Source organism: Psittacula echo (genome assembly GCF_963264785.1).
Source record: "Psittacula echo genome assembly, chromosome: 3".
Classification (NCBI taxonomy): domain Eukaryota; kingdom Metazoa; phylum Chordata; class Aves; order Psittaciformes; family Psittacidae; genus Psittacula; species Psittacula echo.
The window spans coordinates 105,085,614-105,103,091 of record NC_137736.1 but is presented as its reverse complement, the minus strand read 5'-3'; the positions used below and the strand labels follow the sequence as shown (position 1 = coordinate 105,103,091).

Below are 17,478 nucleotides of genomic sequence, written 5' to 3'. Positions count from 1 at the left end.
ACTTTTTCATTTCCTTTTTTTTTTCAATTTTTTTTTAATTAGTGGTTAAATGTCAAAGGATAGAGAAACTATTTTTTTATTATCATTGTATCAAAGTAGCAACTGGAAGAGGTTTGGCCATGGGATGGTTGGTGACAGCCAACATGGCTTCACTAAGGGCAAATCACTCCTGACCAATTTGGTGGGGGCAGAGCAGTTGACGTTGTCTACCTGGACTTGTACAAAGCACTCAACACTGTCCCGCATGACATCCTTGCCAAAAGACAGTCCTTCCTGTCCCAGCTGTATGTTCCTGCTCCTTTGCATGTGTCCTGCTGATCACATGGCTCAAGTAAAAGTTGTTTCAGCTCACTGGTCCAGACTGAAAACTTTCTGGATGCCTTTATGCATTGGATGATTGAGCTGAACTGCCTCAACCCAGCTGCTGAAGCATCGGGTCCAGCTAAGGGAAGTGATGGGAATAGCATAGCCAGTGAAAGGAGGAGCAGTAATACATGTCATGAAGAGATTCATTTCATCAAAACCACAGCCTGATCGGGCTGTCACGGAGGAAGTCTTCCTGCAGGGAGTTACTGACTGCTACACTTCACAAAGAAACATACCAGCCTTTATTCTGCAGTAGTCCTGCAGATAAATGCTTAAACTGACACTGGGTTTTGTCTTCTTGTTCTACATTTGTATAGCACCTGGTACTCATGAGTCCTTCTCTAAGGAGAGCTAGTAGGCACCAAAATAATGCTGTTTTCACTGATCTCAGCATTTTTTAACCCAGGATTTCTTGCTTAATCTCCAGAACAAATGCTGATGTGCTGCCAATGCGACTATAAGGAGCTCTCACAACAACTTGAGATTAACCTTGTGTTTTCACAGAGGAACACCAACACTGTTCATTCTACCATTTAAATAAAACCACCCTTACAGAACATGAATACAGAAGCATGATCATCTGACTAACAGATTAAGTTACACTTGGCCAGTAATGCTCAGTTTATTTTTCAATCTAAGGGGACTGAATTGATCATACCAGGTCTCCATTTATTTTCCATGACTTTAAAAGCTTTCAGAAAGAATGCCTCAGCTTTTTCACTTTTCCTCCCCGCCCCCCCCCCCCCCCCCCCCGGACATTTGATGAAATCAAATCCATTTCAACATTTATAGCTGTTCACTGGAGCAGTTTTACAACCACTCTGGGACATCATTCTTGGCAAGTCTACTTTAATCAGCAACCAGAAGAGAATGATTTTGTGGTGAGGAAATGCAACCTTATCCCTCGAAAGCAGGGGCACTATTGACCAGAAAAGCACACCTTCCTTTTAGAGCAATTACACATGCAGACTTCAGAGGACTGCTAGAATACCCACCTGGGGTCTGGCCAAGGGTTTGCATCACCTCGTATCCTGTGCCTGACAGCGAGCATGAGTCAACTGAAAACCGTAAAAAATGCTTTTTGCTTTTGGAATATTTCTTTTCTTTTTTAATTTTTCTAATTAAAAATTCCTAATATTTATCATAGAATCACAGACTGGCTTGGGTTGGGACGGACCTTACGGATCACCTAGTTTGAACTCCCTTGCCACGGGCAGGGACACCTTCCACTAGATCAAGTTGCTCAAATCCGCATTCAACCTGGCCTTGAACACTTGGAGGGATGGGGCAGCCACAGCTTCTCTGGGCAACCTTTGTATAAGCTTAAAAACAGTCTTTCATCTGAAGGCATGACTGCGCAATACGTGGTCCCTGGTATCAAGGCTGACTGCACATCTGCAGCAGCACCAACCCATTTGCTCCCTGGCCCCAGAGCTTCAGCACTGAGTTGGACCTTGCAGCATCTTATCTAAATTTTCCAGCCCAGCATAAAACTATCCGTTTGTTTCCTCTGGTGTTAACAAGTGAAATTGTAGCCTTCATGCCAGCCAGCAAGCGCCAGAGCTGAAAACTGGCACAGGGCTGGGAGGAGGGGTACTTCCCACTTTACTATCTGTGGCAGTGAGCCATCACGACAGCTTGGCCTGAGGCAAAACCACAGCTCCAGAGGCTCTGGTGTCTCATCCTCTTCCTCCAACAGCCTGCAGGACTTTCCATGACTCATTTCAGATGGTGAACTAAAAAAAAAAAACCCCGAACAAAACAACCCCAAACAAAACCCCCCCAAACCCCTGACCAACTTCCCTCCTCATCCCAACACAGAGCCCTGGCCAATTTAGCACTCCCAAGTCAAAGGCTTTGCTGAGCGCCAAAGCTGCTGCAAGGAGGTTGGGACCAGGGCAATCAACCCTTACACAGGCTTCATCTGTCAGCAGGGACCTCCAGCTTAACCACTCCATCTCAGCACAGATCTTCATTGCCAAGTCCTTCTGCACAGAGATGCAATGCCTTATTTTAAAAAGCAAAAAAAAAAAAAAAAAAGACTGAGTCTTTTTTCGTGGCAAAGTACACACCACTTTAATTCTAGGTTCCCTAGGACTAACATAAGCCAGTTCAGTAGAGTATTAGACTGCAATGTCATGTTACAAACTGGGGTTTAACGATGTTTCGTTACAGACCGGCAGTCAGCAGCTGGCTCACAAATGCACAGGACACACCAAGACAGCACACAAAGGAAAGAAATTTCCAGGTTAATCACAGTTTTCCTGAGGGAAGAGAACAGAGCTCTCCAGTTTTGTTTCTTTAGCACACAAACATTTTAACAAACCTGGATAATTCTGGGTAGTAACCTCGGTTACATATCCACACTGGGACAGCCAGTGAGTATCACAAGCAAAATCCTTGCCTGTGGAATGTTCACATCTGCATTATTATAAATGAGTAACTTTCAATAATTTGTGGCTGAAACAGGGCAAAGCATTTGGTGAAAACATTTTTTTTATTTGCTTACCAAATACTTTAGTGCTTGACTATGTAAAAGGCCATACTGCTACCAGATGTTCTTGATGTTGTTAATGATCTGTGTTGACAGCACCTTGTGAGATTAGTGCTGTTGGTACTGTGTGGTTCAGAGACTCCCCTCACCTTCCTACACTGGTAGTGGGTACAGGCTCATCAGCAAGTGACCTCCAATGTCATTTTTGTCATCAATGATATAAAACCACATATAATCAAATCAACCCCCAGTCAAGAGGTTTCAATTCCAACCCAAACTATTCAACTACTTTACTTCTGTTATGAACCTCCACTCTGAAAATTAAGAAGCCTTCTAAAAAGTCAACTTCTGCTTTTGTAACTGTCCCACACAGAACATGTCTCTGCCTCCTCCTCCAGCCACTGTCTCATGCTCAGGTCAGGCACAGGACACCGGGTGACACAGACCCCTGGGCAGACCTCACGTGGGTGAGCTTCCAGCAGTCCTGTGGTGTCTGCATGGGAATAATTTAAGCCTCAGGATTTCTTTTTTTCCTGGCTCAATTTGCCCATGGTGCAAGTTATTCTATTTCCACGTACCTCAGTTTCCTTGTTTTAAAACTACAGATTAATCCATTTGCCACTTGGAACAAACCAAAGTTAAGCTAGCATTTTCCTGCTGGATCCAAAAGACCTTCCTTCCTATCACCATCTACCTAGAATATCTTCCATGAGCAAACTGGAAAAACTTCGCCAAGTTTCCAAAAATTCACAAGCCAAGCATGAACACAATAGCAATACTTTCCAATACTCAGTAGTGCACTTTGTCATACCAAATAAAAACATCCATGAAAAATTAACACTTCAATATATGGAGTCCTATTGCGACCTTCTGCTGCTGATTCTCAGCTGAAATGCAGAACTGTCACTTTATCATAACTTGGTGAAATACTGTTTTATTGCTCATACAGTGCTCTTCACAGGTAGACCCTTTATGGAGTTAGCATTGCTCACTACACTGAAGAGTTGAGAAAAATAGGACTGAGATGACATGACTCACAGCAGATTGCCACAGTAACCAAACTGGGAATAAAGCTCAGCTCTCAGGCATCCTCGACTGCTGCTTTCACTTCACCAGGCAGGTTTTAGATTCGGGAGAAAAAATGGCTTTCATAATAATGCTGCCTTCTCTTTTCCCCATTCAGGCTTAAAACAAACCTCAAGAACCAAAACAACCCTCAACCCTAACTTGAAGAAAAAAAATCAACTAAGTTGGATGAGACTAAAGACATCTTAAAATTATAACAAACAATATTCTTTAGTCAAATATAATACAAGAATGAAACACATTCACAAGTGGGACTGATTACCTTTTCCATCATGCAGAATTTAAGACAGTCAGTCATGGCTGATGAGACACAGCATCCAGAGAGCCAGCGCAGGCCACAATGTTCTCCTCTATCATCCCTTGAAACAGCTCCACTACTTCAAGTGTTTCAGAAGAGTCTTGATTCTCTTGGTGATTTTTATTTATATCTTCAAGACCAATAAAATCATCTGAAAAATAAATCACTTATAAACTACAGCCAAAGACACCTGAAATTATCTTATGTAGTCTGGCATTTATATCATGTCAGGATAGAGTATTTCTAGAATAAAGTTTCATTTAATCAGAATATTCTTGATTTTCCCTTCTAAATGGCCTACAAAATAAACCAAACCTTTCAGGTTTGTCTCTGATGCAGAGGGAGACTGAGAGCAAATGTGTGTGTGTTTTCCTACTCTTACGTTTCTTCTCAGCTCTTGGAGAGCATCCTTTTCTCTTTTTTAAGAAAAAAAACACAACTCCTCTCCTATTTAAGACAGAAAATCCTACCAGCTTCCAGGGAACTACTACTGTGTATTTGTAATCTCAAATTACAGAATTTGTGAGATTATACTACACTAATATGGAAATCGTAGAAAATGACAACCAGCAACCTTATCCCATAACATCCACACTGCAGGAATTAATGCAAGCAGAAATCCAAAGCTTCCCATGGACCCTGATACCTCCTGCTGCTCAAGTGTGTGACCTCCGAGCTGGGGAGCAGCTCTGTGGAAAGAAAACTGGGGGTCTTGGTGGGCATCAAGCTCAGTATGAGTGAACAGCATGCTGCTGTGGAAAAGCCAATAGGATGCAGGGTTACATCAACAAGGGCATCCGCAGCAACGATGTTGTTATCCCACTTCACTCTTCTTGTCAGACCACACCTGGAATACTGTGTTCAGCCTTGGTCTCTGCTATATAAAAAAAGATGCAGACAGGCTGGAGAGGATCCAGATTGGAGCCACAAAGATGATCAACAGACCGGTAAACCATATGAGGAAAGGCTGAGAGAACTGGGTTTGTTCAGCCTTGAGAAAAGAAGGCTCAGGGGAGACATGATCACTATGTTCCAGTATTTAAAGGGTGGCTACAAAGAAGACAGAGACTCCCATTTTGCAAGGAGTCACATGGAATAGACACGGGATAATGGATACAAAGTTAGTCCAGGGAGATTCCAATTGAACACAAGAGAAAAATTTTCCACAATCAGAACAATCAACCATTGGAATAATCTCCCACGGGAACTGGTGGTGTTGGACACTTTTAAGATTCAACTGGGCAGTGTGCTGGGCCATTTTGTGTAGACAGTGATTTTGCCCAGAAAGGTTGGACCACAGGATCCTTGAGGTCCCTGCCAACATGGGATTCTATGATTATCAAGTGGACAATTTTTAGTGATCATAAAATTTAATTAAGTTGAAGATGCTCAACATTTCAGAGAAATAAAATCTTTCTGTAAGACTTCTTCATGCGAAACGTCCTTCTGATCTGGAATAGGTAAACTTGAGCTAAGTATTGGATTAATTCTGTATGGGAAACTTCAAAAGCCAAGGAATTTCAGCTCTTGCAACACAGTGACCACAGCTCTGCCATACTATGTGCGCAATTAATGGAGGCACGAATTCGTTTGTCACAACCTAAAGCTTTTGCACAAAGTGGAGTGTTATGACTCATTTGTGCTGAAAATCTTCAACACACTTCAGCATTAACTATTCTCTCTTCTGAACAAGTATTTTATACAGTTCTTGTATCACAGAATACACTTACCAGCCAAGGTGTTTCTATTTTGCAATCCACTGGTTTTTTGTTTTTCCTAAAATAGATAATAATAATCCAGAGAAAAGAAGAAAGTATGTGACAAGAGAATTTGTTATTTTAAGGAAGAACAAGGTTGATGCTCTATTTTATAATTACTATTTCATTGTATTTACAGAATTTTCCTCATTTCCATTACCAGACGTTACTGAGCTCCATGAATAAAAACAAACTTTCACGAAGCAACAGTTACAGTGGGGAGAAAAGTAATTTGTAAGTTACCACTTTCTACCTAGAAGAGTACATAAAACATCCACCTCCTCATTGCGGGTATTAAAAACCCACAAAGCAAATTTACTAGCGAAGAACATCATCTTGCTTATGAACTGAAGAATTCCTCTTTACACCTGGAATATTGGAAAGCTTTCAAAAATCTCCTAAAATTCATACCTCCACAGAGGTCTTCCACAGTAAATAGATCATCTTTGAAACTTTCCAGTCAAGAGGAACTATATAATCATCTGGCAACAAGGATTCTGCAGAAGAAAATATTTTGTGCAGTTGAGTGTTCAGATCTCTCCATAGCCAAAATATATTACTGAATTACAAGTTTTGTACACATTATATATACAGACTTAAAAAAAACCCCACTACTGATATTTAAATGGGCCGGCAGCAAACTCAGAATTTAGGTTTTCTAGAATCTAAAGCCAGTGCATAGGAGGGGTAGGAGGGGAAAGGAGATTTGGGTTTGGTTTCTTTTTTCAGGTGAAGACTTTCCTACCATACTTCCGTTTCCCCGACATACTCCCTCAAAACTGGGCTGCAAACAAGAAAAATTGAAAGCTTTCAGCCCACAAATTAAACAAAATGCAACTTAAGTAACAACCTTTATATTTTAAAATGTTGAATTATAGGAATTTGTACAATATCACTAAAGAAATTACTTTCTAAAATGTTCTCTCTTTAAAAAGTTGAAAAGAGATTCTTTGTAGGAAAACAGTCTAAAATATATTCTATATGAGAATGATACAAGCAAGTCAGTAACTAAATATTTCATTTCTAAATAACCAAAAATGTTTACCAAAAATTTTCCCTCCAAAATAATAATAATAATAAAAAATTACTGCAATTGCCAGTGTTGTAAAATACTGTAGTTCAAATGTGTACATGGATAAATAACAGATAACAGGCCACAAAAAAGAACTTTTGAACCTGTAGGAAAATTATGGCCAAATCAGAATGTGGACAAACCTCTGCAGACAGCAGGCATATTTTTGATGAAAAAAGCCCCAGCAAACACCTGGCAGAGCTTCAGAGAGATATTGGGGTGGGTTTGTGCTTCTTGAAGGTTATTTCCAAAGGAAACTCACCTAAACACCAAAGCATGTCACCTGTTACTGACTTAGAGAAGAACAACATTTGGTTCACTAACCTACTGAGTGTTGCCTGTTCAACTCCCCCTTCACAAGATCCCTGTTTTCAAGTCATGGTCAACTCCCTCTAGGATGATGAAATTTAGGATCACGGCTATGAAGACTCATCAAGTTTGGAGGAGAAAAACGTCTTGTATGTAACAGTAGAGGACATGAACAGAACTCCTCTGCTCTGTTGAAACAGAGCTCTACAGGTCAAGCTTTTTTGGTGTGTGGTGCCAGGTTTAGATAAAGCAGCTTTGTAGGTCCTTTGGGGATCAAGCTGAATACTGCTGCCAGTGGTTTGCATCATTATTCTGCAGGTAGCATTGCCACCAACTTTTACAATAAAAACAAGGAATCCTGAGGTCAGTTTGGGCAGATAAACAGACAGAAGCTGCTACTCACCTGTCACCTTAAAAATGCTTATATGAAGCTACATGCTTAATTTTAACTGAAACAAATAGGTGTAAAGGTCTATGTGCTGAAAAAAACCCCACCAAAACAGTCTGGTTTTTTAATCCTATTTGTTGGCCAAATCAAAGTTACTGTTTCTCCACTGACTAAATTTGGACCAAAGAAGTTGCAGAACTTCATGCACAGGAAATCTATGTCTTAGCGTGATTTCGAAACAAATGGCTGTTCTTGTTGCTGGCTACAGCTCTGTAGGATTAGCCTGTAATAAAAGTTGGAAATCACTGTTGCCATACACAACACCTTTGAGGACTGATTGCCATTTTTCTAAGTGCTAACTTACAATGATTAAAAAAAAAGTACAAAAATACGACAACTGGAGCTCTGGAAGGCAAATATATAACACTGTGGCACTTAATAATGCAAAAATGATCAGAGCGGTGGAGCACCTCTCCTATGGGGAAAGGCTGAGAGGGTTTGGGTTGTTCATCCCAGAGAAGAGAAGACTCCAGGGAGACCTATTGCAGCCTTTCAGGTCTTAAAAGGGGTCTTTAAGAAAGATGGCGAGAGACTTTTAACAGGGCCTGTTGTGATAGGACAAGGGATAAAGATTTTAAACTAAAACTTTACTAAAGAAAGAAAATGGAATATTGTTATATTAACCAGGTGGAATATAAAACATGCAACCTTTATATTAGAGCACACATTTTGTACCACGTTTTCATTTAGTTCTGTGATTAACACAGTAAAGTCTTATACTCGGTAGGGGGTATTAAAACATCAACAAGAGCTTCATCCTTTAAAGTAGTAAGGCTTTGTAACTAAAAAGACTGCAAATGCAAAGCTAAACCAAACAGCACCTTTGACAGAGACTGAATTTTACATTAAAAATAAAACAAAATAATCACCAAGGCAGCGATAACTCCTTTCAATAGGATTAATATTTGATTAATTGGTACCTAAAATAAAGTATTTAATCATGGGGGGTTTTGTTTGTTTTCTGGTTTTGGGGCAGTGTTTTGGTTTTCATTTGTGGGTTTGGGGGGGTTGTGGGTTTTTTTGGGTTGAGTTTTTTTGTTTTGTTTTGGTTTTTTACATAGGAGTAGTAAGAAGAGTATTACCCAGCGGAAGACCTGGAGAACCAAAGAGCTGCACAAGCTGAAAAGCAAATCCTAATGATAAGGGAAGTCCCAGAAAACTACACGCCATATTCACATCTCGATTATCTTTGAGTTGTGAGTCCTCTGCTGGCTCAGTGTCATCTGCTTCCTGCACATTTTCACTGCAGCTTGCCAGCATACTGGAATCTTCAGCATATTCAGACACAACTTTCACAGATGACAAAATATCTGGTCGGCTATTTGTAACCTCTGAAGAAACTTGCTCACTTTCACCCTCTTTATTATCAACTACCTTCTGTTGCTTAAGAGCTCTAGCTTGTTCCTTCTTCATCCCAGAAACTACACAAACTCTGCAGGAATATTTTGGCATAGGAGAAGACTGTCCTAAATGAATGCAAGAAATACCATGTAACAGAGTATCTGAGTCTGCAGTAGGCATGGAATAGGTTGCCTTGGTGCCACTGAAAGGTGCAGAATATTCCTGCAATACACGGTCCTGTTCACATTCTTCTTTGTAGTCCTTGCATAGAAAGCTTTTTTTCCCCACTTCCAAAACACTTTTCTGGGGAACATCATCTTTTATTGGGACTTTCTTCCCTCCACCTGTACTACCACCAATCTGTCTTGGTAGATTGAACTTTGGTGCCAAGTTGACAATTCTTCTGTATCTTTTTCTCTTTGATGCAATTGGTGCAGCATCATTTCTTGGAATATCTACTTCCCTTGAACACTGCATGAAGGTGGCCCTAGCTTCCACCAGGGAATGAAACTGCACTTCACCAGCTGCAGATGCTGACAGACCATTACTTATTACATTACCAGCCTCCTCAGTTACTGTTACCCAATGGTTTTCCTTCATCAATCCTTCATTTGACCAACGGCATTTTAGCTGTTTTGAACTGTTCCTATGAGTCTGTTTAGGTTTTCTCATTTTTAGGAGCCTTTGTTCACCTACAAATTTATTCTCAGACCAAGAAGAGAGAGAAACTTGTGTATCAAAGCCCAGCTGCAATTCCTCAGTAGGTAATTGGAAATTAATTGGAAAAAAAGCCTGGGCATTAGAGCTGTTCTCTTCTGCTTTTAATGCATGTGTGTCCTCTGTGTTATTACCAGGCACATTATCATGTGTATTTGAATTGTAACACTGAATGATTTCTTTTCCTTCACCACTTAACAGCTTAGCTTCCATGTCAGGTTCAGGTATACTTTGATATGATCCGAGTTTATTTTCTTTGCTTAACAGTAGGATGTTACAGACTTCAGAGATGCCTTCTGTTTCTTGGATAGAATTTTTCTCATTGCTTATTTTTAGGAAACTGCTCCTGCAAAGATTTTCTATGTGCCTTTGATTTGTTTCCTCATCATCTACTGCATTTTTTGATAGGTTATCAGTAGAAAAAGGTTTTAGATCTATTACAAGGGAACTGTGACTTTCCACAAGCAATTCATTTTTCGATGCACTGTTGGTCATTGTTGAGACCTCAGACACAGCGATGGGAAACCCTTCTCTTGAAACCCCTGCAGCTTCTTTCAGGCTTTCATCATCACCATTAGGCTGTTCTTCAGAAACTGTTACTGAATCCTCTGGACCTTCACTGAATATACACAATGATCGGCTGTCTTCTTCTTCCAGATAATCCTCTTCACTTCCTGATGTGTCCTGGTCATCTGGAATTGGATGATGAGCTGCTCCACCTAACATTTTCTTTGTGATTTCTGTAGGATTACCTTTAATTTTTTTGTTTCTTTTTCGCTTTCCCCTCTGCTTTGCTTTTGTAGACAGGTGCCCATGGTTCTTCTTTAAAATTGTCTCCCTATGTGAAAATAATAATAATAAAATTTTTTTAAAAAGCAAAATAAATGTCAGTAATAATGCATTCATTGTGTCTAATTTGAAGAATAGGTACTTTATGTTAGTATGATGATCAAACACAGAACATCTGCCTTTTTAAATAAATAAAATCTCAAATAAAACTTTCTATTTATTACACAAATGTACACCCTACAATTCAGAACACTCCTGAACATTTTAAAACAATTTAAAAATATAGGTGCCATCTCATTAACTTAGCTTTACAAAAGTATCTCTGCCAGAACAACATGTTTCTGGATGTCTTTTGTGATGTTTGAGTAAGAGATATTAAAGAGCAACTGCTATTCTGAAATTTCATTAAATGCCATGCTGAGCAGAAGGGTACTAAATGGAGGATGTAGTATGCAAATTTCATCCATTAAGATTAAATGGACTATACTTATCTAATTTGGACTCAAATGCAAAACATACTAACCAAAAATTTGAATAATGGAAGGGTACAGTGACTACAGTAAGAGGTATTTACTGCTCAGAATATTATGTGTCGCTGCATACGTATTTGGAAAAAAATATTTCATATTTTACGAGCAATAATACACTACTGAAAAATTTAACACAGTTTTAGGCAGTTATTTACAATTAGTTTTGCATCTCTCTTCAGAACATCGGATTTTTCTCTGCATTTCTCATCAAACTGAACAGATAGTAGCCCTAATGGTGACTTCTCTGAAATCTTGGCATTAGCCCATCAGCCAGCTAACCCTGAAACGGACACATGTAGAAAAACCTAATGCAAAAATCTAACTTCTCCCTATAAAAGAGAGAAATGAGATTTTTCAAAGCTAAGCTTGACTGCAAATCTTTGTATCAAAAATCTGCTTCTTTGCTGTAATTCTCTGCTTTTCTGTAACCCTTTGTTCAGGATGGTCCTTCACACTAAAGCAAACAAAGCAGCAGCTACAAGAATTAAAATATTGAAAGTGGGTTAGAAGGGAAAATTCTCTGGTTTTAAGAAGCATAAAACCCCTTATCAGTGAAGTAGAAAATATCACATTTTTAGTTGTTTTTTATGGAGTGGGGAATAAAACATCAGACTTGTGCAGCAGTTCCAAGAATACTTTAGTATTGTACCTAGGGGCCCTTGTGCTGCTATGCAACAGCTCCACAGAAATGATAACCAAATTGCCCAAGTCAGCACTAGAAAGGAATGGGCTTGCTCCTCCAGTCTTGGTATCATTATTGTAGCTACACTCTTCCTTATCACTCACTTCTCACAGATGTGAATTTGTGCTGCTACTGATGGATGTGAACTTGTCTAATACTCAAGCATGTTTCTGGTGCCTAACTCCCGACACATCTGACAACATCTTCAGGACAATGCTGACAGAAACTCTTAGGCTAGGATGTCACATCAAAAGGTATTGTAAAACTCAGCACATTCATTTCCTTTCCTTGCCATTAATTCTGAACTAAGAAGGAAAACCACACTGATAGGATTCACTTCAGAATGCAAGAACAGCAGATATACATCTACCAAATAATGGGAGAAGAACCACTCAGATAATGCAGAGAAATTAACAGTTATTACTGCATTGAAATTGTTGCATGTCAAAACATAATGAATGCAAACGTTGGTCCAGGTTGATAATGCAGTGAGATTCAACAGTTCATAATAAATACAACAGCCATGTCATTTCTTTGCTTTGGAGACATGGACATTTTACACCAATTCAGCAAAATTTGTTCTCTAAAGGTCTGCAACTCTTAAAGATGGGACAAAAGCAAAAAGGAAAGTGATGAGCAGAATAAGAAAATTTGTTATTCTTCACTTTTCTAGGCAACATCTATTTTCCAACTGCTTCTAGGAAAATACTACACCAAAGAAACACTGTAATGAACCATGATGGCATAGCTAAAAATTTCCTTCTTGGGGTATATCCAGTTTCATAGTAAGGTTTGTGCATTTAATAAAGCAATTTTTCCATTAGTTTTCTTTATTTTTCTTATAGTTCCTCCTCTTTTAGTCCACCTATATGCTTTTTGAGGATTTTTCTTATTGTAAAACCATATAGCACACAAACACTGAGAAAATTCAAGAACCAGCATGGAGATAGACTTTTCTTTACAGGGGCATTTGCTAGTGAGTTGTTTTTAAACGCATATAACACAGGCAAATGGGATAAGAAGGAAAGTACCAGTTTCAGTAAAAATGTAAATTTCGCTATATATTTTAAAAAATGAAAATTAAAAAAAAAAAAAGAAGTTAGTAATAAACAGGTCTGAAAAAATATACTACTATTTTTATTAATATAGGAATTCCCTTTCTGTACAACACTTTGGTTTTTCTCAGCCTACTGTTCAGACAATATTAAAAGCTTTTTGCCATAACTCTGTTACATGTGACTTCAAAGTTGTAACCTACTGCTCAAAATAGCACTGTCCAGCTTGATTAAGAGTCAGTGCTCAGATGACACTCTTTACTGGAGAAACAAATGCACTTTCACAATTGCTGAGGAGGAACATGCAGAGTAAATAATCTAAAGGTAGTAGTCACATTTTGCTGAAAAATGGCAAAACCAGAAAAGAGCTATTTATTTGTAGTTGTACAAACTTTAGCTCTGGCATACATCTAAGCTAATGTCTGCTTCTATCAAAAAATGCCTGCAGTCATTGCCATAATGAAATACAGGAAAGAATTATGGAATCATTTAGGTTGGAAAGACCTTAGAGATAATTGAGTCCAACTGCTAACGTAGCACTGCCAAGTCCACCACAAAACCATGTCCCTAAACCCCACATCTACGTGTCTTTAAAGTACCTCCAGGGATGGTGACTCAACCACCTCCCTGGGCAGCCTGTTCCAGTGCTTGGCAACCCTTTTGGTGAAGAAATTTTTCCTAATATCCAATTCCTAATATCCAAGCAATACAGAGGAAATAATACATACAAAAAGCAATTCTATATGACACTTAGCAACGAGGTACATGCTCTTTCAGAAATATATGTCACCATTAATCTGAAGTCTCTAGAGTGGGTTTTCAACATCAAAATTATAGTAGAGCTGTTTACATAAAACAGTTTTTACTGGGATAGACTTCACCTTTTCCACCTGGTAAATCCAAGTGCATTGCTGAATTCTTTGTGACCTAACTTCAGCAACATGCAAAAAATGAAGTTACAAGTTTGGAGTAACAAAAAAAGTCATGGTGTCAAGCCTTTTTGTTACATATCTTGGTTTTAACACTTAAGTGAGTGATAAAGATCCAGTTCCTCAAAATCAAATAAGATATTGGTATTAGGCGATCAAGAAAACTGAAAAAAGAACAAAAAAAAAAAAAAACAACCACCTCAACCTCCCCCCAAACCATCATATGCAAAATAACTTGTCAGCATTACTTGGCTTCCTGAAAAGTGAAATTCCATTAGACAGCGAGCATCCAGCTTAGCACTTTATTGCCCCTGAAGGAACAGTCCTTGTCACCTTTTCCGATTTTATTCCAGATGTTGTCCTTGCACTTCCCTTACCTGTCTTTTCCTGGCTCTACCACCTCCTTGTGGTGGATTTACCTGCCTGAGCCGGCATCAAAAGAAAGCAAGTACATGTTATTGTTGTTGAGCTCATTTAACTTACCAGAGCAATAAGTAGAATGTCTAGCTAAGACAAAGGAAGTGGTGGGTAGGATTGAGGTGACTGCTTTCAAAAGCAACATACTAGGTTGCCCCACAGCCCATTTTAAGGCAATTCACTATAAGTGATCTGTAAGAAACATGTGCACATTACAGTGTTGCAAATTAATGCTCCCCACTCCAAGTATCCTACTAATTAGATCTGATCTGAAGTAACCCAGTATTTATTATTCTTTTGTCTCTCAACAGCATTGCTAGTAGTGGTGAGATTTAAGTACTGCCTTATGAAATAGGCTAATTATCACAATGCTCGAAGAGCTACTTCAATCTTTATCACTTCTACAGGATTGATGTCTATACAGCTTCTTGCAATGTATAATGAGCCACCAGACTGCTGCTCTGTTACAGGCCAGACACAAGAGACACTGATCTAGAGAGCAGACAGAGAATAGCATACAATTGGTTTGATCAGAGCATGCCTTTAGAAGCTATTCATTTAATGAACAATGGGGCAAAGTGCAACCACTTTACTTTTCAAAACAAAAAAAAAACCAAAAAACCCCATGCCCAAGTAAAACACCCAACAAACCAACAAAAAACCCCACCAAAATCACCAAAATCCCAAGTTCCTGAGGTGTTTGTAACAGCAATTCAGTTTCAAGCAACAGCTCGTTCATTCCACAAGAAGTTTCAGGTGGGGTGATCTAATTGATCACCCCCCCCAAGTTCATGAAAGTCATAAATGTCTTTTGACGGAAAGATCCAATCTCCTATTTCAGCTCCTTAGTCATACAATATGTTGGTTGACACTAAGGAAATAAATCCTGAATATACTGACTGATATATGTGTACATACTCACTGAATATGCTTGTGGCCAGTACCAAAACATCTACTTCCTGAACAAGTGAAACAACTCAAAACCTGCTTTCAACCTCATATAGGTGCCACAAATCTCTCTTGCCTGACACAGTTTAAAATTCTAACCAGAAAAAAGGAGGAAAATAAAAATAAAAAAACAGCACTAAAGGTACTGATGGATGCTGACAGACAGAAAAAACACCATGTTCTGTTGGACTGCATTTCTCTGCACCATTAAGTATTGCTCAGTATTAAAAAGCAGGTTAAGGAGGAGAAAAAAAAAAAGGACAAAATGAAATGCTACAATTGATCTGAATCCAACTTGAGGGGATGTACTTACAATACAGAGAAGAAACTGCAGGTTTATCATCAGCTTTCTCACCCATGAAGGCTCATAGAATCAATTCTCATTTAAGTTCTCTCTGTCAGTGTTTAGTCTTTTGAAGAGAACATGATGGACACACATGCCAATGTTATGCACTGGAAGTACAGCATGACTCATCTTGTCAAGTTTAATGATATCAGTTCTATTACCTAGATGATACCAGCTCAAGCATGAAGACAACCTGACTGAAACTAATCCAGGCTAGACATGAAATATGCTACTTTGAGAAGCAGTCTGGAGAAATAGGAACTGTAGTCTAACTTGCACTAATTAATAAAGTTTGTTGTGACCTGCTCTGCAGTAGCACTCCATAATTTTCTATTGATATAAAGACATTTATATATGAGATTTTAAGGAACACTTTCAAAAATCCCAGGATAGAAAAATCCCATCTTCCCAGACAATGATCAGTCTCAGTTTTTCACTAACTACAGCACTACTGCATATGTGGATATGAACCAAAGGATATGAATTAAAGTGGCCTAAATCAACAAAATTGGAGCAACGACATGTAATTAAGTATCCACCAAAGCACAGACCATAATTCTGAGAGCAAAAGTACAACTTCCAAAAAAACCAAGATGATGCTGCAAACTTAATGAGACTAAAGAAAAAAAAAAGGAACAAGGAAAATGGATGGTATGACAGAAAAATAGTACTTTCAGCAGAACAAGAAAAACATTCAAAAGGATGGGGGGGTGGGAGGAGGGGAGGGGAAGAGAAATATATAGATTCAGTTTTTAAATTAGCATCAGTTTGAACTGAAGCATTAAAAAAAAAAAAAAAAAAAGAAGACAGCATAAGGTGATAAGGTGCAGCTCTCCATACAAGTTTACAGTTCAGGAAGAAAAGGGAAGTGGGAGATGGATTCAGTTATGAAGACAACTGTAACTGAGCACAAAACACTCACATCAGACAGATGAGAAAGATGCAATTCAAGAATAAGAGGAAACCGGGGGAAAGTTAAAGAGGAAAACAGTAAATAAAACAGTATCAGTAGCTATTAAGTAACCAGCATCTAACCTAGATTATAACAGCTTTAAAATTTAAATACTTGTAACCACAGACAATGTTGCTTTTCAGAACATCTGCTCCAGGTAGTGCACTCATTCTCAAACGCTGTATGAAACAGAGTTGCACAGCATTCAATTATAACATGCATTCTCCAGAAGGTATTACACCTTTTCAACACATCTCAGTCACACTTTGTCATACTGGTATCCAACTTTTACTTACTATTACTGCGTATTACTCCTTGGCATTGACTCATTTCCCTTTTAAACATCTTTCACCAAAAGGACTAAAGATATGCAAGTGACACAATGAATTATCCCTTAAAGATCGTTACTTTTTACAAAACAGCCCTCCATTATTCCTTGAGTGTTGGAGATGAACAGCTGCAGAAAACTGTCTTTCAATTCTGCGATACATAGCATCAACAGAATTCTGTCTTTGGACAGAAAATAAAAGGCTACTTTAGATAAGCACTAACACATGCCAGAACTTTCTAAGTCTGGAAAGACAATACAACTTAAAAGAGACAAGTGGTAACAGACACTGTCTGAGGGAGAAAAAGGGGCATCAGCTAAAGGTGTTGTCAGGAGCTTGTAAGCAACTGTCCCAATATAGCTATGAAACAAAATAAACAAAACAAACAATACAGCCAGTTTTGCTGCAACAGTTAACGCCAGAAACTTAGTGCCCACTTGAGAGTACGAAGAGAATCATGTACTGCTATATTAATTCAAGCCTGCGTCTGACACGCTGAAAACAGGCAGCAATTCTGTTAGTGATTTTGAAGACTTCTCTGATAACTCTTCCAATATTCTGGACACTGCTCTCACTATATTCATTAGAATAGAATAATTTATGTCAGAAAGGG

The 17,478-nt window shown here is 38.7% G+C and overlaps 1 protein-coding gene across 8 annotated transcripts in view; it reads right to left on the bottom strand.

The window, feature by feature from the left end:
- The window catches only part of N4BP2L2 (NEDD4 binding protein 2 like 2), a 48,555-nt gene that overhangs the window by 667 nt on the left and 30,410 nt on the right, over positions 1-17,478 (bottom strand). For 7 of the 8 annotated variants that reach the window (XM_080613402.1, XM_080613400.1, XM_080613403.1 and 4 more), the window contains 4 exons: positions 8,913-10,726; positions 6,413-6,498; positions 5,975-6,020; positions 4,209-4,395 (listed from right to left, as the gene is read on the bottom strand). In XM_080613402.1, the coding sequence (XP_080469528.1) occupies positions 4,241-4,395; positions 5,975-6,020; positions 6,413-6,498; positions 8,913-10,726 (2,101 nt within the window). In that variant the 3' untranslated portion in view covers positions 4,209-4,240. The remainder of the gene's footprint in view (positions 1-4,208; positions 4,396-5,974; positions 6,021-6,412; positions 6,499-8,912; positions 10,727-17,478) is intronic. The other variant, XM_080613406.1, reaches the window with a different exon arrangement.